The sequence below is a fragment of the Crassostrea angulata genome, chromosome 10, assembly GCF_025612915.1.
Source record: "Crassostrea angulata isolate pt1a10 chromosome 10, ASM2561291v2, whole genome shotgun sequence".
NCBI lineage: Eukaryota > Metazoa > Mollusca > Bivalvia > Ostreida > Ostreidae > Magallana > Magallana angulata.
In genome coordinates, this window is record NC_069120.1 from 27,386,152 (window position 1) to 27,413,575 (window position 27,424).

Consider the following 27,424-nt stretch of genomic DNA (forward strand, 5'->3'; position numbering starts at 1 on the left):
GAAATTTGTTTTTGTTTAGATACCTATATGAGTTAAAATATAACGCCAGATAATTAAATAAACAAATTTAAAACTTTTTTTTCAATAAAAAAAAAAGAAACATAAATCGGAATACCCTCTAGCATTTTTAAAACGCCCATATTGCTACGAATATCAAGATGGAGATCCATTGAAAAAACAGAGACCACAGAAACGCCTCCAACGATATGATGTTGCCGATTTTACAGAAGTTTAGGGTACGTTTTAATCCACACTAAGTTATTCATTGTTCGTTTTATAATTTGTTTGTTATAGAATACTGAGATTTATTTTGTATTTCAACCAAGACAAGATTTTAATTTGGATCCACTGCACTCCTGAGAGTGGTTGCTCAAACCAATCACTTATGGTAATATAAATTAAGATCTTATTCAAGATATGATATCCACATAAAATATATATTTAATTTACAGAAATGACATTTTTTTTGCTTTAATAACAAGTTATGTAAATCTCAGTAGATTCAACACATTTTGTGGGTATCTATCTATAATCTGTCCCAAGTTATTGTTTTAGTTACCTGCCAATTAAAGGCCGAACATTTTACAAACGCCCCCTTTTTTAACTTTACAATTAACTTAAAAATGATGCCGCTTGTCAATCAAGTTTGAAACAAAAGCACCCAGTTTGATTGACGTGATATTCCGAGCGTGATCTTGCTTGGATTTCTGTTTACTAGCAATTAACAACGTTATCTTTGATATCTTCCGTCATGTATTAAAAAGGGGGAATTGAAAATTTATTATTAAACATTACCAGTATTAAAATTGATGAAAAATAATTATTAAGTGATTGAAAATATGCACAATCTTTATTTGAATTATGTTGAATGTGTGTGACCTAATAAATTCCACGAAAATGCATGGACAGCTCCAAAACATATAAAATTTTCTTTTCACAACAAACGTACACTGTGCTACTAAAGCTAAATTTTCTGGTAATTCACTCAGTTGGAAGTGGTGCATGTAAACGTCACTCCATGGAAAACCAACTCCATTAATTGTCGACGTATAGTGGCTGTCTTTACATTCCACATTCTTACTGATCGTATGGTTTTCTTATACTATTATAATTGTTAAATTTAACTTTTTAAACCATGTCAAGTGCTAAACACAAAGAACTGAATTATACTTTTATAGCAGAATTAATTTACGGCATTTTTTTCAATTGTTACACACGTGTGCTTAGAGAAAATTTGGACGACACATAACATTTCGGTATAAAATCGCTTCGTATGGTCATTTGAAAAATAAGATATTTAAACTAAGACCAATTCTGACTAATTCTTTATTTCCTGTATATTAATTTGCGTCCTGTGTATAGCGATTAGCAGCGTTCACGACCACAGGTAGACTGCAAGCCCCGGAGGCTTTCACACCTCTAATAATTAAGCCCCGCCCTCACCTGAGATTTACCACCCGGTAAAAATGTTCGGCCTTTAAGTACAATTGAAATCGGTAAAAGAAAAAAAAAATCCAAGATTTCTTCATTGAAACATCATTTGATTTTACTTGGAGCAACTCACAGGAATAAAAACAAATCTCTTATGGAAATTAATATATATTTTACAGTGCGGCCGTTGGGGGCAAGCACAGCTTATGATTAGTCTATGATATGTAAATATGTTTCATTATAATAAATTTATTAAAAAATAATACGTTTTTGCAAATAGATGCAAAAGAAAGGAAATGAATTCAAATATAAATTAAATATATCTTCTTTTCATTATTCATAAACTTTTCGCTACAATGTCGTTCAACTTGAATAATAAAGATTTTAACTTAAAGTTCAATAAAGACTTTTTCTATTTTAAAAATATTTGTAACGTTAGCTCATTTAATTTGGCATATCTGTGGGCGTTGTGTCAGCAGTATATTTACAATGTACATACATGTAGTCATTAATTATTTTTATCATGCTTGTTCTCATGAAAGCTGAAATGGGAAACCATATTTACAGGGAACTGCTATTTCGATAAAAACAGGGCATTACTGGTCCGAGTAACTAATGCTAGAAAAAATTCCATAGAATGAATGTGCAGCTGGTCCGAATTTTCTATTCGCACATGCCTTGCTAGTATAGATCACTTCGCTCGCTGGCTGAACTTCACATGTATATCTATACACAGAAAAAATTACAGTAAATGATGTTCATTTTAGGGGGCAATTTTAGGCCCTTATCATGTATAGACCTATGTCCATTGTCCATTGTTGTCGTTGTTATTGTTGTTGAAAATTTTTAACTTTTCATCTCCTCTAGAACCACTGGGCCAATTTCAACCAAACTTGGCACAAAGCATACTAATGTGGGAAGGGCTTTCAAGGTTATTGAAATGAAGGGAGATGATTAAGAAAGATTGAAAATAGGGTGAATTAGAATTAAAAATTTCTCTCAAGAACCAGAAAGCCTGTAGTAATGGCTAAACTTTATTATTAGCTTTGTGATATAGAGTACTGGCAGATTTAAGTTTATTTAAATCTTGTCATGAAGGGGTCCTAACAGGGAAACTTCATTATATATAATGGTATAGTAGAATTACCTAATACGTGATACATAAAATTAATTCATGTAAAAGACTTTTAGTTATGATGTAAAAAAAATCTTCCTTATTCATTTTTCTTTTGAATTGTCTTTTGTCAAAATGTAGACCATACTAAGTAAAGTTTAGCCCAACAGGAACAGTTTCAATTAAATTTACGAGGTTAATAGAAAAATACACTGCTGAATAATGACAACTGCTGTTGGTATGAAATGTGATATTTCAACAAGCTCTATAGTTTAGATTTAATGACATGAATAACATGAGATCTTATTTTCATTAATTACAGATAAACCCCCCATGATATAAACCATGTTGGACATAGCAGTGCTGGCCGGAATTGGTGTGAGTTTTGCCTCGGTGTTGCTTGTCTTTGGATGCGTTTGCCAACTCTTCAAGAAGTCTCCTCCGGGATTCTCGGTAAGATTGTTCTGTCCTACATTATATCACTTGTGCCAGGTAACGCACAGTTTGAAATTTTTGATTTTAAAAAATTCAAGATTTTTAAAAGGAAAAAAAATTCTAATTTATATAATTGCAATACTAGTTCATTATCATATAGGTATATTTCAATTGAATTTGTTCCTGCTCCAGATTTAAAACTTTATATATTAATCTTATTTTGATATTATACAGAATGAACACGACCCGGTATGCATTTCCTTATGTAACATAAAAGCTTTTTTCTGTTATCACTTAAAAATAAAGGTTCTTTCACACTTACATTTCTCATTGGCTTTGCGACAACAAAAAGCTAATCTACTACCTGGAAGATCGTATCTTGCATGTAGTCACCTACATAAAAGGTATGTTAAGTGTAAATACACTTCAAATATTTGACTGATGGTTTCAAATTGCAGACGTTTGAGAATGATGTGGAGGCAGGGCATGGTCAGGGATTTTCTATATTTTCCGCCCAAAACGGTGCCGCTGAAGACACCACGGATGTCAACCAGGTCACATTCGAGCCTTTGCCAGATATTCTTGCCAAAACTGTAACAGCAACCGCACTTCGACCTCGGATTTCTAGCATTGAGAAAGAACAACAAAGGATAACCGCCAAACACATCAGTAATCATGATCTTTTTTGTAGATTTTTCTTGATTCAACTTTTTTTATGGGCATTTAAAGTGTACCACTATGTATCATGCTCATATTCTATATTAAATATGTGTATATTCAAACTCAAATATTTAGAATTTGTCTACCAGCATGAAGTGTTGTTACATATCATACAATACATTGAAAATATTTTAATGGTACAAAAGAAAATTATCATCTACTATCAGTTATATGATATAAATAGACATGAGTAGAAAAATTCATAACTTTGTAGAGATTGATGCATGTTTCCACTATTTTTTAACCATATTGTCAGTTTACTGGTGTGTAGACCAGCATGTGTGACAATTTTGTAATTTCTTTTTTTCTTTCTTTGTACTTATAGCTGTATATAGACCGTTTCCTCGAGGTAACCTGCTTTATGTGAAAGAAATTGGTCTAGGGTGGTTCGGACAGGTAACCAATCTTTTGAAACTAAGAACAAATTCAGTGCAGATTTTTGCATAGAATATGCTACAGCCATGGGTGAATCATGAATATTTTTAAATGTATACTTCTCTGATAGGTATTGGTGGGTGATGCTGAGAAAATCAGCGTTAGTTCCAAGAAGACAAGGGTGGTGGTAAAACTACTGAAGGACGATGCCACAAGTTCAGAGCAGCAACTGTTTCTTGAGGAAGTGGTAGCTTACAGGTATGTTGAGTTTCGACCAATATTTAGTTTAATACATATAATATTAAGAACCATCTTTGTTTCGTCGTCTATTCAGTGCTGTGTAGAGAAGCATTAAATTGTTCAAAGCATGATCAGTTGAGGTATTTGTCTGCATATGGATATTACTGTTAAATGTACTGACCCATTGAACTGAATTTTCTGTAAAGAGTACTTCTTGGATTTATATTTCAAAGTTAAAATTACATGTAATTTATTGAGTTACTGTTATTGTTGTATTTCAAACAAAATGTTCTTTAACCGAACATCAGAATGAAATATTGTTGTATTAAATGGAAACATTGTAGATACAGGTGATTTATGCTTTATAAATGAAATATCGTTGTATTAATTGGAAACATTGTAGATACGTGTGATTTATGCTTTATATAAGCTTATTTTCAGAATTTGTTTTTTCTCGCAACAGGGAGATTGAGCATCCAAATGTTCTTTCAATCCTGGGACAGTGTACAGAATCTCCTCCACTCCTAGTCATCTTGGAGCAAGCTCCATTTGTAAGTTTTTCTGTGGTACATGTGTTAGGTTATGAAAAGAGAATTTAAAAGTACAGTGTACCTCTCCATACATGCATTTCAATCTGAGCAATAATGAAAATCCATCAGAATTTTATACAGTAAATGAAAATTTTATCATTATCATTTCTATGTTTTGTTTGGGTGTACTTGATACAGGGTTATTTTGCCCTGAGTTAGTTTTGCCCACAGCTTTAGAAGACTGATTTCTCTCTCTTTTAAAATACTGTTTTTGTTGAAGCAAAATACTTGGCAGTTTTCAAAAAGGCTCCATTTTAAATTTGCTGGTTGTCAATTAGGGCAAATGTAATTGAAAGAGAGTGTGGATGAAAATTTCCCCGGTAAAAGATTTTAGTATCTCGAGATTTGATTTTTTCTGTTAAAAGGGGGATGTGAAGTCATACCTCCAGAGATGTGTTCCGGAGAAGGAGTCCTTCAGGAAGCGTGGTACTCCGCTGAAGTTTGTAGTAGACATGGCCGCGGGCCTGGCCTCACTACACAGGCATGGCTACCTCCACCAGTGAGTATATTTGTATTTATATTCACAGCTTTACCAACTCCATTACATATGCCCGTAAAGATTCATATATGTTATATTTATTTTATTGGAAATATGTTATTTACAAAAGTTGACAGTAATTGATGTTTTTATGTCACTCTCATGCTCTCTGACAGTGATATTAACACACACTTATTGCTTTCCAACAGTGATTTTGCCTGTCGTAACTGTTTGGTCATGTCTGACTTGTCAGTGAAGGTTGGGGACTATGGAGTGGCAGAGGACCAGTACAGGGTCTGTATTAAACCTTTGTAAATATTATTACAATCTTAATTTATTTCGTGTTCATCCATCACGAAAAATATTCACAATAAAGTTTTTCATTGATTTTTGTAAAACCTTGTTGTCTCCCATGTGTGCTTGCATGTATTTTTGTTTTATTGTGCAGGAATTTTTTTTAATGTTTGGTAATATAGTTTTGCTGATGTATAATCAAACAATGTCTCACAGTCTGTGTGGTTGATTATAAAAAAAATAGCCCTATATATGTCTTTGTTATAATATGATATTTAAGAATTTGAAAAATAACAAAAACAATCAGTGTTAAGGTTCTCTTTTTATCTTGATCCCATTTGTAGGAGGATTACTATGACACGGGACAGAATTTACTCCCTATCCGTTGGATGGCCCCAGAGACTTTACAATTACAGAACCATATCTGGCAGGTCACTCAGTTCTCAAAGGAGTCCAATATCTGGTACAAAGTACACTGTTTTGAATCAATGAATAGAGTGGCGCTATATTACTCTCTTTTTATCGCTGATCCATACAATATAGTTGTACTTGTACAACATGTAGTTGTACCTTATACATAATTCAGAATAAACCATATCTTGAAGAAAACATTTGATTATAAATGATTTAAGGTCAGACGACACATTCCTCGACAATCTTTTTTGTATATCTCTTCGTAATAAAGAGTTCCAATAAAAATAATAATTTTATAATTACTTTAAAAATGATCAAAATTTACTTGGATTTGGTTATATGTCTAGATGGTCGAGTGGTTAGAACCGTGGCCACTCACTGCAAGAAGCGTATAGGTTCTAGAGGTCGTGAGTTCAAAGCCCCGCCCCGGCGGAGATATAGTTCTAAGATAGTGAATTTAGCTGTGCTGTAGATGTATTTATTTTTATATCAGCAATTCAAGTGTATTTTCAAGAAGACTATATAGGAAATTGCATACTCTAGTATTTTGTAGAAATGCCTGGTAAGGTACCCTAATTTTTTGCAAGAAAGCTTGTCCAAGTAGTAGTAAACCATTAACAAATTCCTGGAAAAAGTTATCTAAAATTGAGGAACGTGTCGTCTGACCTTAAAGTGAGTGGATTGAATTTCTCTAGTATATGGATATCTTCGAAAGTATTCTAATCAAATACATGGAGTGTTTTGAGTAAAATTTAATTATATATACATATAAAACCTGAGTACTCAGAACAAGTTTTAATTGATTTTACAATTTAAGTACATCTGTTAACTCCTTTGTTTTAGGTCATTTGGAGTTGCATTATGGGAAGTTTTAGAATTTGGGAAGCAGCCCTATGATGTGATTTCTGATGAGGAGGTTCTACAGAAGGTTGTCAAACTGAGGGCTGTAGGTCTGAATACAACTGCAGCAGAGGACCATAAAGCCGTGTATGTACAAGTAGATGTAGATAGGGAAAGACTATTCACACAAATAAATGTCAACTTTCTAGTTAGAATTTTATTGTACTCTGTCATAGGTTCTTTTTTTACCATCACTGACAATTCTTCATTTCTTATCTTATAACAAGAAAGATTTTTTATAGAGATCTATAAAGGAACATCTCTTATTCCATTCAAAAGTTTACAAACATCTAACAGTTGTTCACCGTTTTCATTGACAATCAGGTACTTGCATATCATTTGCAATGCGAAATTCCAATAGAACTTTTTAAAACCACATTCTTAAAACATTACAAGTTAAGGGGCATTTTGAAGAAAAATTGGGACTATATCATATCAGCAAATGAATAGTGTTTGAACCCTGAAATATTCATAAACAATCAAAACTGACACATGAAATTCTTAGGACAGAGTATAGAAATTTTTAAAATCTTGAATTATCCTGCTTTGTTTTTAATGAAAAGTTTGATATGAATCGATTTTGTTTTGACACAGATCTGACCTCATTCGTGTATGTTGTGTAAATGCTGAGCTGCGCCCCAGTTTAGAGGACATTCATGCACGTCTGCTCGAGATTCAGGGGAGCAGACTAGATCAGCAAGCAGCACAGGAGAGTGAGTTTGATTCAAAATGGGAACAGGCCCCTGTAAAAGAGGAGCCAAAGGTTGTCAAGGTTCAAGAAAACATTCCAATAGAACCATCAGAGCCAGAAGTAGTTCATAAGATGGTGGGATCCCCTTCTAAGTCATCACCTGTTATTGTCATTGCAGACGTTCATGTTCAGCCAAAAGATCATGTGGAGAAACCCCGTCTCCATTCACCTCGTTCTGAGTTCTCTAATGAACAAGTGAAAAGTGAAATTAAATCACAACCAGTGACAGCTCCTAATTCAAATGTACCTTTAAACACTGAAAAGGTTGTTGAGAGTGTGACATTAAATGGACATTTGGCAGAAGATGTGTCAAATAATCTTGACGCTAGTCCCATTAGTGAAACTTCAAAAAGAGAATTGACTGAAGAAAAAGGGAAACCTCCAGGTGAACAATCTTCTCCTAATAGTAGTGTAAATTTAGAAGATTCTTTCGACATCTTAGGAGGAAATTATGATAATCAGTTAGAGGATATGAAAAACATCCAGTCCCCTATGCCAATGCTTAACTCCCCTCTGAAGATTAGCAGTTCAGATCATTTGACAAGTACTCCTGTGGCCAGGGACACTAAAACAAATGATAATGTTTCTTCAAGTGAGCCTGAAATGCAGACAGACGAGAATAAAGTAAGTGAGGTCCAAGTACGAAATAAAGAGATGGAAGGTGGTGAAAGCCCAACAGGAAGGGGAAATAAATCGGGAAAGGCAATGACACCAAGAGCCTTATCAGATGACATGGATGATGAAAAAAATCTCATGCGGTATTCTGAAAGTGACCTAGATAGAGCACTTGCCCTTATGATGGAAGACGATGATATAGGAAATGTGTCCGAGGCAAGGAAGGATTCTATGGGCAGTGACAATGAGAATGAGGATGAGGAAGAAAAATTAAAACTGTTACGAATGAGCATTGCTAGTGCTTTTGGGCAAAAGAAAAATGAATCTCAGGTTGAAGAGGATGAGCAAGATAGTGATGGAGAGTCTGAGAATCCATACATGGACGATCTAGACATTGCGAAAGAGATTTACAGATCAAAAGGAACAACCATTCCTCCTACTAATCATGTATTCTCCAGAACTCTTAATACTATTCCTGAGGATGACATTCCTACAGAGGTCAATATTGTGGAAACTGCCAGTAATTCAAACACAGATTCCACTAAGTCTAGTCCCACGAAGAAAGCTTTAAAGTTTGAGGATCCTTTTGATGAGAATATTTTTTCGAGTTCCACTGGGGACACTTTCGAGTGGGATGACTACATAGGAGACGAATTGGTCGGGAAAGTGAACGATGAAGAATTCCAAGACTCTCCAAGACAGTCCATGGATTTTCCAGACTGGACTCTTGACATGGATGCTTCATCTAATTCAGGAACGGAATCGTTGAATCATTCCAAAGCAGGAAGTGAGGCTTCCGACAGCCGGCCTGGAAGTAGGACTAGTAATCGTTTGTCAACCTCTGAATCGGAGGTAAAAAGTCCAGTCGGACTGGCTGCTCGCTCCTATGTCAAAGATCTCCTATCTAAAAAACGCTCAAGTGCTTCGCCATCTCTCTCCTCCTACATATCTGATAAATCCTCTTTCTATGCTTTATCTCACAATTATGACGTAGACTCGTCTGAGCATGTGCCATCAGACACTGAACTATCCAACTCTCCAGTCAGCATATCCAATGGAGATGGTGCATTTATAGAGGATTGGGACCTTGTTTAATCCATGACTGATCAATCTATTTAATCACGTAATCAGGTAACTAAGCTATTAATGCACTGTGCATGTGCTCAAGTTTCTTTTATCTTCATTTGTTTGACTGTTTTTGTTTCATTTGACATTGCTTTATGATTAATTAACAAGATTAAAATTCTGAGAATATAATTGCATTGCTTAAGTAGTGAGGTTGGTAAACCTTTGTTTTGCTTTGAATTAAAACAATTTAAAATAAAAAAAAGTTACAAATTTACATGTAAATTTATGTTGAATAAAAATGGACTCTGTCAGATTGTTAAAACAAACTTTAATTATTTCAAAGTTTACATCATGATAATTTTCTGAGCACAAGACAGTGTTTATGTTGCTAGTATTGTAGCTATACATGTATTCATAGAAAGTGAAGGTAAACAATTAGATAAACAACAAATACATGTATACAATAATACAAAATTACATGTTAAACTTGCATGTATATAAAGATATTTTATTTGTAAGCATGAGAAATGTACCCCTTATGTATGTACCCAGAACATGTACCAGTAATGTGCATAGAAATGCTCGAGACCATACAGTGATATATGACTGGCATGGTCCTTAACATAGCACATATCTGTACCACTGGATACAATGTGTACTCTTAATAACAAATTTAACATTATTAGTCAAATACAATACACATGTATGTTCATGTTACATAATGTATAGTTTTAATGTCTTTTGGTACAAACTTTCTTTTTCTTGTAGTTACTAGATGAGTAAGTTTAAAAATCATGTGTTACAAAGGCTTTTTTAAATACATTTACCCATATGTGTGTATTTTCTGTTCATGATACTGAGTGGATAATTCTTTAAAGATAAAATCATGATGTGTCTTAAAATCCTAAGAATATCTGAATAATAGATTGGAATTTTGTCCTTTTTTCTTCCAAACAGGACTCTGATGGGGACCAAGATGCTGATCTCAGTACTAGTACTCTACAAAACACTGTCACAGAGGGAGAAAGTACTCTGGTAGAAGACGACCCAGACTCCAAACAATCTGTGTCGGACACGCTTGATTGCACAGCTGGTACTGGAAAAAGTCTTGAGAAAGACGCAGCTGTGGCAGCAGATAAAGAGGAAGAGGGTTCATTGCCATGAAAAACAGCTTTCAATTCTTTTAAAAATTTGATAATTTATGAATTTAAGCTAATGCTTTTCTATAGGAGACAAATATTAGAGGGATGTTTATGAAAGAGACAAAGTTGAATTTTTCTCTGTTTAATACTTTGACTCTTCCAATGAACATACATGTAAATGTTTCTTGAAAATGTGTAAAAAAAAAAAGTGTATGCATTTATAATAACTAAAAATTAGTTACAGAAATCCTGCATGCTTGAGTTGATAATCTTTAATTCAGACCAGTATTTTGATATGTAATGAATAAGTGTGTACTTAACAACAACAAAAAAATGTAGTATGCATGGATACATATGACATATTATTTATAACATATCCATAAAATGTGTACGTTTATTTAACGATACACACGATGAATCTTCATTATTATAACATATGTTGAAGAATTCTGAAGCTCTGTTGTCAAAAAAGTTTTCAGTCAGTCTGTAAACTCAACCCAAAAAGTCTTGCAAAATTTGATTTGATGGTGTTTGTGTATTTTAAGATTGAACCATTTGTTATAATGCTAGTTTTGATATTTTACGAATACACCTGTATTTTCATTTTACGTGCATTCTTACTTTCCTCAACAAATTTAAGCAAACTTAGTAGAGTGAAAGGAAATAACTGTTGCTAGCTTTATATTATGTAATATTAACAGTTTAATTAAATTAATGTATGTGTATAATGTACATTATGTTCTTACAGAAATTTATGGTTGCACAGATTATCAAGTATTTTCAGACGAGATAAAAACTGGGTTTTATAAGAGCTTAAGGAAGGAAATGTGCTGATTCTGTAAAATAGATGCGGAATACTTTAGCATGGATGTAATATTGTTGCTTTGTTGCATGTAAATTGGCATATATACATGTACATTTATTTATTTGATTATACTTCAGTGCAATAACCCACTCTATATTCAGTTTCCTATCTAATCTAGTCTACCCGGTTAAAATAAACCAACATAGGAAAGGGAAGTGATATTAACTCTAAACTACTGTATTAATATTTCCTATAAAGATAATTAAGACTCAAATATGATATCTGTAGTATTACCGGTATAAAGGAATATTTTTTATGACCATTGTATTATGTTGAGCGATTATAAAGAAATTATGAACTCTTAATCCAATTCATATTCCAACATATCAGTATTTTTGATTTGTCACAGAGAATAATTATTTAACAGAGTTTTCCATTTTTTATAATACATTAATGCATGATATTGATCGTGTGCTTCTACAAACAGTTCTGGAGGAACAATTTTATACAGATTTATCATGCTTTGTGCTTTTGAATAAATGAATATTTTTATGTACTAATTTTCACATTTTTATTGTTTTTAAACCCCAACAGCTCAATCTAAAATGAATTTGAAAGCTATAACCAAGTGGAAGTGTATATAAGCTTGGTCGAGACAGTTTATGCTTTACAAACCACCATTTGTCCCGTTATTGACAATTTAATAGGTGATAATTAGTTTAATTGTCGTTTAAATCTAATCCAATTACAAAGATGGTTAACAGCACCTTCTCGCTCGAGGTCGCATATGACGTCACACATCATGGCGGGTAGATCGAGAGAGAAAATATGCATATCGCGACATTTGAATTTCATCGCTTTCAAACTCACAAATTAGGCAGAATATTTTATGAAAACATTAATAAACTTGATTTTTAATGAGTATAGAAGGATTTTATTTAAAAAATTCCGAAAATTTAAAAACCTGCGATATGTCCTTTAACTGTTTAATGATTACAAAACTTATATAAAATAAATATCTTATTTGGGCAATTTAATTCTCTATTCATGGGTATAAAATGGAGATTGTGCTCCTTAATTGCAAAATGTACATCATAAGATAAAATCATTCTGTCATAGGCAAAACATGTAAACAAGATAATTCTCTTAGCCCATCTACAAGCTCATTACAAACAGACATGATATTATTCTTTGTTAGAACTTTGTCTTTTGGCTTGAGTACTTATGACTTACCTCTGACTTAAATGATCCTTTCTCCATCATCAACAGTTTTCAATACATAGTTACATACTGTATCTTAATTTATACACGAAGCACTAGTACTATGATATGATGATGGCAAAAGCATAGTCTTTACATAAAATTCTATGGTTTTGATGAACCATATTTTACCATGGCAATTCTTTTAGTATTGAGTGTAATTTCATCGCAACTAAAAAGAACAGGTTTGAATAACTTTTTATACAATTTATTTGTAAATAAATATTGCACATTTTGATGAACTGCTCTCTCTCTCTCTCTCTCTCTCTCTCTCTCTCTCTCTCTCTCTCATAAGTTTAATGGTACATTAATAATTAGATATTAAGAGCATATGTTGATACATGTACAAATACGATGACTTGATAACTTGCACAAGATTTAAACATACATGTATATCGGCACTTGTATTAGAATTACTTAGAATGAGATGTTGCACAAAAGTATGGTCAGGCAACTAGGCAAAGCTCGGATTGACAGGTGCGTATTTTGTGTGAAAAAATAAATAGAACAAAACCTTCAATTTGAAAGCAGTTAATTTTGATTGAAGCAGAGCTTCTTACAGTTTTGAAATAGATTTACCAATACTGCATGTGCACCACAGATAATCTACATTAATGGTAAGTGTATATTCATTGATTCCTCAACAAGTTGTGTGCTATAATGCTCCTTGTTTCCCCTCTCGTTTCCAAATAATGACTAGTCCCTGTTCATCACAAGATGCTAGCAAACTCTCATCACAGTTAAAACAGACGTCGAGAACCGGAGCAGAATGACCTAGAAGTTTATTCACACATGGCTTGCTGTCCTTTCCAATGTCAAAAAAATAAACGCACATGTCTTCACTTCCAGAAACTGCAAAATGTATAAAAGTAAATAAATGAGTACAGGTGAAGGTACATGTACCGGTACGTACTTGCAAAGGTTTCAGATATGGGCTGAAGGTAAACTAGAGTAGAAAATGGCCCATGTTTATATAAATTAAATCTGAACATCTCTCATAAATTAGGCACTGTCCGCAATATTTCTCTTTTATCACTGCTATCCCTACAACCCCTATTTAAGCTGCAGACCGCTAAGCATTTTAAAGTATTTTGCTGAAGAGGTCTCACCTATGTGGACGTACATCTTGCCTCACTGTGTTACTGGTAATTGGTCTCGATAAAATTATTAAATTTTACGCACTTTTTTCATGTCAGGATAAAACTAATACATGTATCAATAAAATAAGAAATAAATGCATAAAATCCTAAGACCACGAAAGGAATCCTACATGTCATGCCTATTTTAATGGTTTCAAGTTATTCATGTATATTTTTTAATAAAAAAAATTATACTCACTAACACAGGCCCCTTGTCGGAAAGACATGAGAGGGCAGAACGTACTCCTAATGTGTGACCTCTTCTGCTTCACTGGGAAAGTTTTCTTCAGTTGCAGGCCACCATCATCTGTGATAATCCTGTATGCGTATAAGTAGTAACAATTCATTAATCATTCATCTTGAACGTGTTTGAAAGAATATAAACACTTCAGCTAAAAACAACTCAAGTGTAAACATGCATTTGTACACGTATAAATACTCATAGCTTTTATAAGAGGTGAAATAGGGGTCAAAACATTGGAATTATTTACATCACTAATTATAAAAGGAACTTGGCTTTCAGTCAACTGACTCGATACAGAACTAAACTACACTGTAAACATATTTGATCTAAGACTTGCAATGCATTAAAACAATAAATTAGCCATATACTGGTACTCGCCTGAATAAACACATGGCATTGATGCAGGAGTTGACAAGAAGAGAGGGGTCCCTGGCTTCCCTGCTGATCCAGGCTCGGGCCGAGATACTGGTGATTGGGTGACCCTCTGACACTGTAATCCTGAAAAATAAAGTCTCTATTGTAGCAAAATATTGAAGCTTTAATAATCATGCAGTTTAAAGTCTTTAAAATGTTTACCCATCCTCCGATGAAATAAATAACCTTTAAATTTTGATAATTATCAATGACTCCAGTCAGTACACATGAATTACTTTGTGAATCAAGTTTTATTGCTTTCTGCCACTATTTTGTGCCATAGAAATGGAGAAATTATGTTTTAATGTACCGTAATTATTTTTTTTTATTATTTGATTTTGACCTTTTCATTATGTTAATGGTACCTTCTTGTTTTAGTCAACTTTCCAGTGGCTATATCTATAGTGAATGAAAAGATGGCCCCTTTATCATCACCAGCCCATAAAATATGACCTGTAGGGTCAAAGGTCAGGGCCATCACTCCTCCTGTTACTTTGCCGCTGCCACCCTGAAGAGAGAATTTTATGAATTTTACACATACCCATTATCTTTTCCTGCTGAAATATACATTATTTAGCAACCATCTATTTTTTTTTTAATTTAAAGTAAATGGTACATATATATGTAATATCTGTAATCCAGCATTGTTTTTATGCATCTGCCAATGCTATGGAGGTCAACAGTTAGAGCAAACTTTTAATGCTCTGTAATGACTACCATAGGCGTCAGAACCAGGGGGCTAAGCCCACCCCCCCCCCCCCCCACACTTTTTTTTGCTTAGACCTAACCATTGGTTACATAGCATCATAGAGGGTTCAGCCCCCACTTATTCTCGCAGCAAACAAATTTACCTTGAAAAGATTGAAATATTAAGAAGTTGGAGTCATAGGGTATACGGTATACTAGCCCCCCCCCCCCCCCCCCCCCCCAACGGATTAGGATTTTTATGATTCATGATTTAGTGGGTTTTTTTGCTTGTCAAGATTTCTGAGGATAAGTATAGCCCCCCCCCTTTCAATTTGCTTCCGACGCCACTGACTACCGCTAAAAGTATTTGTACAGTAGTTTAGTGTTATATCTACACAGACCTTGACTCCCTTTCCTGTAGATACATTGATCACTTGCACAGTATGCTTACTACTTCCAGTCTGGTCAAAAGTTAAGATTTATAGCAACTAGCTGAAACATAAGAAATTGTATGCTCCTAACAAATGACAATAGACATCTACCAGTTTTGTCAAATTTTTATGGTATCCAAGTATTCCTTATTTTCAAAAATAGAACTTTTTACAATACTAGGGTGTATCCAGTTTTTTTCTTAACTAAATCACTCAAAGCACATGAGTACTAGATTTAATATAGCATATTTCAATCTTCAAATTCAATGTCATGTTCTGGTATATAACTGTAACTTAAATTGGTTTCTTTAGAACTTATGAAACCATCTAAAACTATAAGTATTCTTATTGTAAAAAAAAATATCCATATAAAAAGGATACAACAAACATATTGTTGTTTAGAGGTTGAAAAGCACAACACAAGAGTTCTCCCCCTTGTTCATCCTCAATAGTTCTGATGCAACTTCCTGCGGCTACATCCCAAAGCTTGGCAGTGCCATCTAGTGACACACTCAGAATAATGTCATTGGATAAGGACCAAACAAAATCTAAAAAGAAACAAAATGTGTATTTAATACAACATGTTTTACCTGTTTTTTGGATAACCTGCAAGATTCTGAAAATTTACAGCAATATCACCAATATACATGTATATGAATAGCATGCTGGTTTTGTTGTCAAGTAAATGTTACGAATATTGTAATATCTTTTGAAGCCAGTTTTTAAAGGTGCCAATGAATTAGCTAAATACTTAGCAGTTTGAAAGTTTAAACCGTATCGTAATTCACAGTCTAATAACTTTCTTTCTCTAAGGAAGATTTAATATAAAATGAGCATATATATATCTAGTAGTCACATGCTGGAAAACTATGCATATTGTGAATGACAAAATACATGTATTAATGTTTCTTGGTACATTGCATGAATTACCTTTGACTCCTCTCTTGTGTCCCTTCAGCATACAGATTACAGTGGCGGGAGGGGGGATCACTTGACAGATGGACAGTGACCCATCTAAGGAGGAGCAGGCTACTCGAGTCCGGTCATCATTGGCAAACTTCACACTACTCACTTGTTAAAATGACACAAGATGAAGATAAAATTTTTAAAAAGTTGTGTCCTACATGTTTTTGATAATCTACAGGATGCGGACAATAAAATACTTCGAACTACTAATATAATACCTGCAGCAGTGTGTTGGTCAAAAATGTGATGCATTCCTGCAAATGCATAGTTTTCAGAGATTGTCTTTCCCCCTGCCATTGCCCTAAAATTATAAACGGAGGAGATTTTACAGAAATATTACTATGATTATATATCTGATAAGCAGTGCCTTTTTAAAACTGCATGTATTCATTCTGTACTTTATGCTATACTATTATAACAGTACACATTGCAGTTTAAATTGTAAATTTTGTTAATAGTCTTTTAATCATTTCACATTTACTGCATTTAAATCACCATGAGAGGATTTGAAAGGCATCAATATGGTGTAGAACTGTAGTTCATGCATTTACCTTTTAGTTATATGTACCTTTCAATCACTTTTCAGTTGGCTTAATGGCATTATAGCTTCATCCTGCTTTAATAAAGAGCAATTGCAGTTTATCTAAACCCTTGTACCTGCTAGCATCTGCCTCCTTGGTAGGAACCAGTTCAATGCTGTCAAACACTCTTTTCATAGGTCCATCAAAAGACATTCTGATGGAACCACTACTCTGGTGGCGCCGGTGGTGCTTCTTTCCATCAGATATTGCCAAATTATCAAAGCTCTGAAACATAATTTGAACTACATGTACCAGTACTGCACTTTTTTAAATTGAAAAAAAAGATCTAAAAGATTATTAGGGAACACATTTCAGCAGGTTATTTTTCAGTTTAAATTTGAATAGTATGAATTCAATAAAATTATTTTTCGGCGTGTATATTGCGACTTAATTTTTCAAATGGGCTGGAAAATTGTAAAAGCAACACTTTGATATTCATTAGGATTGCTACTGTATACAGTTCTCTATCGAGTCTCATATGAAATAAAAAACAAGTTAAAAAATTTGGAACACCATACAAACAAAATATCAGTATTCTTTACCTCTAATGTATTACGACCAACACTTCTCATACTAAAGGATCTACTTCTAATACTCCTGAAAAATGATTTTTAAAAGTAAATACTGGCAATGACACAATTGAGACTATATTCCTATTATAGTTAATTATATAATCAATTATACTGAAAAGAACATTATGAGAATTACTTTATTTAAAAAAGAAAAAAGAGAGTGCTTTTGTACCCTTGATCTGAGTAGGCAGGACTTCCATATTTGGCTGTTAAGAGTTGAGCACGAATGGGAAGAAATTCTTTCCTCACTGCTGGGTCCCTCTGACATAATAAGACACATTAATCAATTGTAAGCAGCATAGTAGATATTGTACAGTTTTATGTAATTCCTTTTTTAAGGGTAAATGTAAAAATTTAGCCTGAAAGAATAATATACTCTATGTCTAGAGGCCAAGTGAATCTTTAACCTTCTGGGGTAGTTGAACCATCACATTACACAATTCACACTACTCTTACACTTTTGCTTTGTTGATTCGTAAACGGTGACATAAATAACTCTTCGCGACTCCAAAACAAGGTGACGTCAAAATAGGCAATCAGTCAAGGCTGCGCAATGTGACAGTTTGTTATCATAACAGATTTAAAGATTTGCGAATTACTCTGAAGTAAAATCAGGTTGAACATCTGTAACTTAATTCTTATGTTCGGCGGAATACCATCGTTTGATCCGAAGGATATTTTAAAAATGAACTTTGCGCAAATTCTATGTTGAGCTGAGAAAATTACAGCGATATGCTTAAATTTTGGTTTGTTTCTACATATAACAAAACAAATGTTGTATGTGTTTTCGGGCTACATTGATTATATTATCCCCCTTGGGATGAAAATATTGCCCTCCGCTTTGCGTCGTGCAATATTTCGTCCTTCAGAGGCTAATATAATCAATGTTGCCCTCAACCCTGGTCAATATTTGAATATATTTTTTATCTCAAAGTAATTGATATAGAGGTCAAACTACATCTAAGATATTTTGATAGAAATAATTAGACCCGGCCTTGTTAAATTTAAATATCTTAATACAACAGTTTGATCCCTATTAATTTTATAACTTGATTTGCAATGACAACCCTTTGAATATATATTGACACGTTTAATCTTACCCCAGACTTAGCACTTTCGCGTAGAAGTTGACTTTTCCGTCGAATGTACAAAGTTTCTGAAATATTGCATAAAATATGAAATTGTACATGTGAGTAGTTCACTCTGGATGCCAAACCAAAGCAATAACTATTTCAAAAAAAATCAATTACAGATAATTAATGATCTTACTAAACTGTGGATTGCTCGGCGTTCTATAAGCATTGAACTTTGCATCTAAAGCGAGTGCTTGTTGCCACACAGCTGTCATGTTTACATTTTAATTTTACTTCCGGGTGTTCAGTATCGAATAGCTTGTTCCTTTAATTAGTCGGGACTGTGACATGAATATAGTACATGTAATTTAAATCATATCTTTTTACGATTATTCATAAGAAAAGAACAAGATGAATCAGTATTTAGTTGAAATGAACAATCGCGTTCAAAATCTCTCTCTCTCTCTCTCTCTCTCTCTCTCTCTCTCTCTCTCTCTCTCTCTCTCCGTACACACATCAAATGGCAACGTACCTTAATTATAAAGTCTGAAATATCCGACGATTCCCTAGCTTTATTAACGATTCTGATATTTTACATATTTTCCTGACAAGGTCAAAATCGTTATAAAAGCCACGAAAACGTTAGATATTTCGGACTGTAAATCTTAAACTGCACAATATGATATGCATTAAATTAACAATATTAACTACTATCATGTAAACTTTTAAACAAAGTCTATATTTACAGATTGAATTAATTGAAGTACTCCAGGGTTCCAATCTGATCAATAGAGAATAATACATACCCTTTCCATATCACAGCCTGTATCAGCCCGAGACTCCAATATCAGGGCTGATACAGGCTGTAATATGGGAATAGGGTATCTATTATCATATTTATTATACATACTTAGTAATAAAATATAAAAAAAACATCTACTTGAACAAATTTATTTTAAATATCATGTGAAAGAAGTCTGTTCATATATTATATAAAAAAGAACAGGGGCGTACAAGGCGTTGCATATCCCCCAGTCGGACCAATGAAGACGAGAGAATTTCAATTCAAGTTAGAATACTAATTTTTTACTTGTATGCATCGTTTTCCAAAAAAATTCACGATGGAAGTCAATATTGTGCTTTCATTCTACATAAACACGACAGGTATTTGTTTCCAAATTAAGCTGTACATCGTTTTTTGCCTAAATCTTGGATCATTCGATCATGCACTGTTCTTAATTGCAAAATTAGGTATGAATGGGTCCAGACTCCATCATAAAATACTTTTATTTAAAGAATACGCGGGCATGTTAAGGCTTCCCGATGGATTTTACAGCGATGTATAGAAAGTCACTTGTCTGTACTTCATACGATATGACGTCATAATTGACTTTGACGTCACGATCTGCATTCCTGTCGATAGTTCCCAGGGAATGTATCTCAACGTTAAAAGTGAATTACATCAAAGCACTATAAAACCGCATGTTTCCTTTACATAGATGCTGCCGTTAATGCTGGACGTACAGAATTCATTCATATTAAAAACCCGTATCAAATAGTCGGCAGTTTTAAAGCTTCGTTATAAGTAAATGACAATTTATAAACTAGTAGTTTGGAGACTCTCCCTGCTACGTGTAAACAACTGAATGAAGAAATTTTAATGCATGTAAAACCAGTTTTGCGCAGGTGAAAGATCAACATAATTTTAGAATATTTTACGTAAAATTGGTAGAGAATATAAGTACCAATGTGAATCGTGCTACGGAAACCTACGGATTAACCCCAGTGTTTTGTAAATTGCTTTTGATTAGTAAAAATGTGCAATATTTTGATGATTTTCTGGAATCTTTCAACAATATCTTCGATAAACGAAATATCTATTTCTTTCCCGAGCAAGAACTTCAAAGTATATGACTTTACAAAGGATTTTTCTTAAAAATATGTTTGATTTAATGTCATTAATCACCTGCGCCGATGCGATTTAAAAAGATTATTTGCAATACAAGGATTCGCCCGTCACGTGATGACAAAGAACATATGACGTCACAAAATGCATCAAATATAATGTTGAACATCGGTGTCAATAAATGTAACATAGATTTTAAGAAATACTCCCGGTCAAAGTATGTTTGCGATGATTCAAATAATATCGTTTTCCAGCCGTATTTTATCATCGGGACGCCTTAACATTGCTGCGTAAGTTTAATTTGATTTTTATTATTGATTTACAAATATGGAGTCTAGACCCATAATGGGTCAAATTTGTGATTTTCACCACAAACGTTTTACTTTATTTTAAAATTATTGTCAAAGAGTTGGATTTATTCACCCGTACTCTAATGTGTCAACGTAGCTCACTGTGATAGGCGGAGACTCGTAGTCAATCCTTTTCCATGGAGAGGGTGTTCGAATCGTAAAAACGGCGTTTTATTTTTAATTCATTTGCCTTTAAGTAAAACGTGTTTTGCTTTCTTATTGATTATGAGAAAAACATCTAATACTATATATTTCTATAATGACAACAATTACGTAATGTTCATGTTCTGTATATACAATGTCGGATAAAAATAGCGCTAGCACAGATATGAAATCATGCTGTAATGCTTAGAAAGCATCAAATAAAGTAAAGGAGATAAGTACCAAGTACATGTATTATTGTATTATTTATTTGTCAGAGAATGCAGTTCCATATTATACATGTACATGTACTGATGCACAGTTTCAAACGTAAAGATTTTTTATATGATCATATGCCATTTCAAAATCCTGGGTACGGGGGGATTTGTCAGGCCTTGTACGCTCTTGTCCTTTAATATGAGATCTAATTGTTTTAACAAATACGTTGGTACATGTACAGAACTGGAATTTCCTCAGGTTTTAAAAGTAAACTGCTACAAAACATTTGCTAGCATCTGAAGTTTTCAACTGCACTTATTTAACATTTTAAATTACTTATTAAAAAATTCCGAGAAAGGCAAACAAGATGACAAATTGAATAAGGCAAACAAGATGACAAATTGAATAAACGATTTTGACAGTACGACCATAAAAAGTTTTTGATCTTGATTAAAATGCTGATAATACAAATTAAAAAAAAATATATGTTTTCAAAAAGTTCTCTAAGGATATGCAATAGTTTAAATGGCTAAGAAAAGTTAACAAAATTCAGAACTTTCGTTAACAGACACCATTTTGATTAAAATATCTTGATACCAAGTATTAAGCTCTTACTCAACATTAAAGTTAAATAACTGTAATTTTAAAAAAAATAATTTCATTAGTTTTATAGAGGCATAAATATTTGTACACAGTCACTTTGTTGGTGTTATATTGTCCCACATGGAGATTGTTCTCATCATCTACACACACACACACACACAACAGGGATGATTTACCCCTTGTTGTGTTGTTAGTCGATATAAAAACTGACAGTTCTGATCAAGGATGACAACTCTCCCATTTATAGAAAAACAGTCACAGACAATGATGTGACCAATCGAGTAGATCAGTACAGACACCAAAGGGATAAAACTCTGATCTCTGACCAGTGTAGGAGAACCTGTGTTGTCCGGAATTATTCACCACCACCACAGCTCTTTTGTTTTTGTCTGATGTACAGGTATCACCATTGATGTTTTCTGTGATGTAGTGTGGATACTTAAACAGTCTCTGTCCTTTGTTGTCCCTCTGTATGCTCTGTATTTCTTTCCCTAACTTGTTGTACCTGGTGACTTTAGACTCTCCATCCTTTATCATCCCCACCAGTATGTCCCCGTTGATGTGGGAGGAGTGTATGCTGAGGGGTGTCCAGTTTCCTGTTTTAATGAACTTATAGATCGTTTTACCCATGGTTATTCTCCTGATGACTTTGTTCTTTCTGTCTGTATATATTAGATCCTCATCCTATGTGACTGTGTGGTAGCCTTCATTTCTACCATTGGTTAGTATTTTCTCTAGCTGATTCCCCTGTAGATCTGTTTGGACAAGGTTACCACTCCCATCACTGGCCCAGATCTTGCCTGATTTACCTAGTGACATATGATATACACTGTTAAAACCTAGTACTTTTCTCTCCCTGACCTTGGTGATAGAGGAAGACAGAGATAGTGTTTGTTTCATGTTTAATTTCTCCATGTCTTTTGTTATCTCTTTCTCTGTATGTTTCAGCTGTGTAGGTGCAGTATGAGTGGGTTTTATTTCTCTGTTCTCTGGTTTAACACCAGGAACAGTTACTCTACCCAGTAGTTTGGTGACATCCTCCTTGCTGTATTGACCAGCAGTAAATACACGAGGGACTGGTTTGGTGGTCTCTGGTATATATAAAATATCATCTGTAGTAAAAAGCTATCGTTAAACTTACTAGTACTCTAAAGGACAAATCGCTCTTTTGTAAAGTTACCTAATGCAATAATCTCGCAGAAAATTGTAAAACGAAAATAAAATTCTTACGTTTTATTGCTACATACATTTTCCAATGAAAACAGTTTCTGCACCGAACCCTCGTTATCACATGAGAAGCGCGACCTCAATCAGGATATTTTTAGGGGTTGTGTATGAAAATACAAACAACTTCATATTGTTTAGGTAAGCTACCAATGACAGTATAGGTTTTCAAAAAAGTTTTTAAAGAATAAGCGATATTTTAAATCAAATTTATATTATTCGTTAACATATACCAGTTTGATTAAATCATCTTTATACCAAGTATTAGACTCTTGCCAAAAAACTAAAGTAAAATAACTGTACTCATTTTAATTTAAATGTCATCATTTACAATTCTGGATGTGCATATCCTATTATAAAGTATTTTACATAGATGCATAATCAATTTAAATACTTGTACACTGTCACTATGTTGGTTCCCATATGTCCCACATGGATATTGTTCTCATCATCCACATAAACAGAACAGGGATGCCCTACCCCTTGTTGTGTTGTGAGTCGAGACAAAAACTTACCTTTCTGATCTAGAAAGTCAACTGTCTCATTTATATAATAAATACCACAAACAATAATGTGGCCAAGGAGATCAGTACAAATACTAAATGGACAAAACACTGACCCCTGACCTGTGTAGGAGGATCTGTGTTGTCCGGAATTATTCACCACCACTACAGCTCCCTTGTTATAGTCTGATGTACAGATATCACCATTGGTATTTTCTGTGATGTAGTGTGGATAGTAATACAGATCCTGTCGATTGTCATCTCTCTTTATGTTCTGTATTTCCTCTCCTGACTTGTTGTACCTGGTGACCTTAGCCTCTCTACCCTTTATCATCCCCACCAGTATGTCCCCGTTGATGTGGGAGGAGTGTATGCTGAGGGGTGTCCATTTTTTTGTTTTAATGAACTTATCGATTGTTTTACCCATGGTTATTCTCCTGATGACTTTGTTCTTTTTGTCTGTATATATCAGATCCTCATCTTGTGTGACTGTGTGGTAGCCTTCATTTCTACCATTGGTTAGTATTTTCTCTAGCTGATTACCCTGTAGATCTGTTTGGACAAGGTTACCACTCCCATCACTGGCCCAGATCTTGCCTGATTTACCTAGTGACATATGATATACACTGATAAAACCTAGTACTCTTCTCTCCCTGACCTTGGTGATAGAGGAAGACAGAGATAGTGTTTGTTTCATGTTTAATTTCTCCATGTCTTTTGTTATCTCTTTCTCTGTATGTTTCGGCTGTGTAGGTGCAGTATGAGTGGGTTTTATTTCTCTGTTCTCTGGTTTAACGTCAGGAACACTTACTCTACCCAGTAGTTTGGTGACATCCTCCTTGCTGTATTGACCAGCAGTAAATAATGGAGGGACTGGTTTGGTGGTCTCTGGTATTGGTTTGATACTTAGATGTTTAAATAGAGAAAAAATAATTGGATTGTTTTGAACTGTAGAAGAGAACATGTAGGCATGGAACCTTTTGACAAGTTCCTCAAGATAGAAGATGTAATCTTTGTATGTGTTGTCCTGGCCCTCAAGATTCTTCTTTGTTAATGCTTCTATTTCATTGACTTGTTCAATATTATCTGATGTCACTGTGTCCACCAAACTTTTCAGGGATTCAGCGTCAGACTTCATAGCTTCCCTTATTTTATCAGTGACTGCTTTTATTTTTTTGCCATCTTCTTTTATATCTTTCTGTATATCTCTTGTAGTTGGGAGAAAATACTAATGAATTTTATGAATTTCATCAAGGCAAATAGTAAATCTCTCTGAATAAATTGTTTCTAAATCGGTCAGTGTATGTTTCTGATGGTCATTTAGTGCGCATTTGTAGCATAACGGAACTTGGCAGTCCTCACAGAGAATGTTCATTTCTTTTGTTGGGTGATCCTTGCATTTTTCTGCAGGAAGTTCACGTCTTCGTCGTCGGTAAGGAACCACTTCATGATTCTTGATGTCTGGATTCTTCTGATGTTCGTCTCTGCATTGTTCACACATTGGTAAGTTACATGGATTGCAATAAAACTGACAGTTTTTCTCACAATTCCCATTGCCACACAACAAATAATGCTGGGCAATTACTGGTTCTTCTAGGACAGTATCTGGAACTGATGGCTTAGACATCGCCATCTGAAATTTTTTAATATGATTATAATTATGTATAACCACCATAAATGCATGCACATTGAATACACATCAAAGTGAAAGAGAAGTTTTATTCAATGACAATAAAATTTATTCTCATAACTGATTTAACAATGTATACAAAAGACCTGTATGGATGCCCTACAAATAAATACGGTATATATCGACGAATTTGATCATTATCTTATGAATTATCTTGCTATGACAAGTGTTGACTTAATTGTCAGATCTTCAGAAAAGCGAGACTTTACGAAATCAGAAAGTTTATATACTTCCTGGTTGTAGATAAACTCTTAAGGTCAATATCTTGTTTTTGGATTTAGATTCATAATGACGTCAACGAAGATCAAGAACATATTTTAAAATACCGTTGAATAAGAAGAGGCCATTAGAGGCCTTAACGATCACCTGAGTACCTTAGCCCATACACAAACTTGTCGAGGAGTCTCAAAAAGGGATATGTGCATTTAATTTAGTTTCATTCTGGAGTAGAAAAATTATAATATTCTAAGGACGACCACCTCCCTGCCTAAAATCTCTCAAAAATGACTATGAAACCTATAATTTTGGCGTCGGTAACCGAGTGGTTAAGGCGCATGACTCATGACCGAAAGGTCGTGGGTTCGAATCCTGGTCGCGGCAGGTCGACGTTGTCTTTGGGAAAGGCACTTTACATGAATTTCCTCACTCCACCCAAGTGTAAAATGGGTACCTGGCTATAGACAGTGAAAGATATTGTCAGAATGTGAGTGTTTGAACGCCTCAACGGCTGCCGCACTGAGAAGGCTCTGGAATGCTAGGTCTGCTGGGGTAATAATTGTAAAAGCGATTTGATTAATGCATCAGTATTATAAAGGCGCTATATAAAAACTTGCAATTGTTATTTTATAATTTTAGCAAAAAACTTTAAGATCATAATAGAGTGCATGACCTGATATTGAAAAGGTGCAATACTATGATAAAAATAATTTTTCCATATTTGTTAACTTTCAAGATAGGTTTTATGCGCATATGTTTTCATAGATAAACTTAAACAAGGTGGCTATTATACATGTTTTGTTTAACACAACCTTCCATCCCCAGGGCCGGAGGAAACTCTCCCCGTGGACATTTTATGAGAAAAAAGCAACTTTCAAGAGCTATAATTTGTTACCCACTTCTCCTGTTCCAGGTTTTGAATTTGTAACGTTCACGGACTTCATTTAATCATCATCTGCATTCATACCAAAATCATTTTATACGTACTGCTTATCAGTGATTTTGGATAGCCAATAATCACTTTACTATTAACAAGTCTATTTGTTTATTGAGAGAGTTCAAAATTTTAAACTGTCTTTGTTTCAAATGATAATATTACTTGCATAACTCTTTTGATCATACAACTGCTTAATTACATTACAATCAATGATAAATTACTAAATATGAACAAGCAAATGAAGATAACTCTTTTATGAGGAAGCAAGGGAAGATAACTCCATTAACTGTTGCAACCTCCCTCTGAACTCTTTCCGAATGCTTTCACATATAGAAAACTTAAATTAAGCTCTCTCTTATCTAAATCTGTAAATTTACGAATTCCTTTCATTGAAATTCCTGAGCAGAATAAAATAATTAGAAAAATATTTGACAGATGGCTTTATTTACTTCCTTTATATGCAGTCAGTTTTTATTCAATATTAGCAGAAGTAAAGAAGACGAGTTTTTAAACATTTTAAAATACATTAACACTATATGACTACTTCGGCCCTGCCCTACAGTCGGAACCCCGATTTTGAAGCACATACAATTTATAATTTTTGGTAGAGGGCTTCTTGGTCTACAAATTCAGTTTTCCTAACAGCTGTGTGGAAATATACAAGGTAATTTTTAAACATTAATTGCAGTAACACTATACATCCATTTTGGCCACACATTAGTCAAAACCCATACTCCAGGGGACATGAAATGTGCAATTTTGTAGAGGACTTCCTGGTTAACAAATTATGAAGATAGTAGAGAAGATGTTTAAACATATGCATTAACACCTTATGGCCAAACTGGCCCGAACCCCTGACCAATTTTTCAATCTAGGTAGAAAACTTCATGGACATT

At 34.0% G+C, this 27,424-nt stretch overlaps 3 protein-coding genes and 1 pseudogene across 6 annotated transcripts; 1 reads left to right on the forward strand and 3 right to left on the reverse strand.

Annotated features, from left to right (window-relative positions):
- The first annotated feature begins 75 nt into the window (after positions 1 to 75).
- LOC128165082 (serine/threonine-protein kinase LMTK2-like) lies at positions 76 to 11,933 on the forward strand. Of its 4 annotated transcripts, none has more exons than XM_052829291.1 (13): positions 76 to 236; positions 2,868 to 2,998; positions 3,215 to 3,229; positions 3,439 to 3,649; positions 4,026 to 4,096; positions 4,206 to 4,333; positions 4,779 to 4,866; positions 5,271 to 5,404; positions 5,593 to 5,677; positions 6,022 to 6,140; positions 6,935 to 7,078; positions 7,586 to 9,209; positions 10,383 to 11,933. In XM_052829291.1, the coding sequence occupies exons 2-13, from the start codon at positions 2,891 to 2,893 to the stop codon at positions 10,587 to 10,589; spliced, it is 2,934 nt and encodes a 977-aa protein (XP_052685251.1). In that variant the 5' UTR covers positions 76 to 236; positions 2,868 to 2,890; the 3' UTR covers positions 10,590 to 11,933. The 4 variants fall into 4 exon arrangements, with proteins under 4 accessions (XP_052685251.1, XP_052685249.1, XP_052685252.1 ...); XM_052829289.1 differs by having other exon boundaries at positions 7,586 to 9,488; positions 10,383 to 10,519; XM_052829292.1 differs by lacking the exon at positions 3,215 to 3,229.
- Positions 11,934 to 12,475: 542 nt separating this feature from the next.
- Positions 12,476 to 19,075, reverse strand: LOC128166469 (WD repeat-containing protein 13-like). Its single transcript, XM_052831650.1, has 13 exons — positions 18,936 to 19,075; positions 18,767 to 18,822; positions 17,839 to 17,927; positions 17,637 to 17,691; positions 17,171 to 17,319; positions 16,732 to 16,814; positions 16,478 to 16,618; positions 15,929 to 16,095; positions 15,518 to 15,577; positions 14,795 to 14,937; positions 14,394 to 14,513; positions 13,971 to 14,089; positions 12,476 to 13,484 (listed from the first exon to the last, which is right to left on the reverse strand). Exons 1-13 carry the CDS (start codon positions 19,012 to 19,014, stop codon positions 13,288 to 13,290), a joined length of 1,458 nt encoding a protein of 485 aa, XP_052687610.1. The 5' UTR covers positions 19,015 to 19,075; the 3' UTR covers positions 12,476 to 13,287.
- Positions 19,076 to 22,213: 3,138 nt separating this feature from the next.
- LOC128165117 (uncharacterized) lies at positions 22,214 to 22,588 on the reverse strand. Its single transcript, XM_052829331.1, has one exon. The coding sequence runs from the start codon at positions 22,586 to 22,588 to the stop codon at positions 22,214 to 22,216; it is 375 nt and encodes a 124-aa protein (XP_052685291.1).
- A 927-nt stretch (positions 22,589 to 23,515) lies between these two features.
- Positions 23,516 to 25,434, reverse strand: LOC128168005 (uncharacterized; annotated as a pseudogene).
- Positions 25,435 to 27,424: the final 1,990 nt, after the last annotated feature.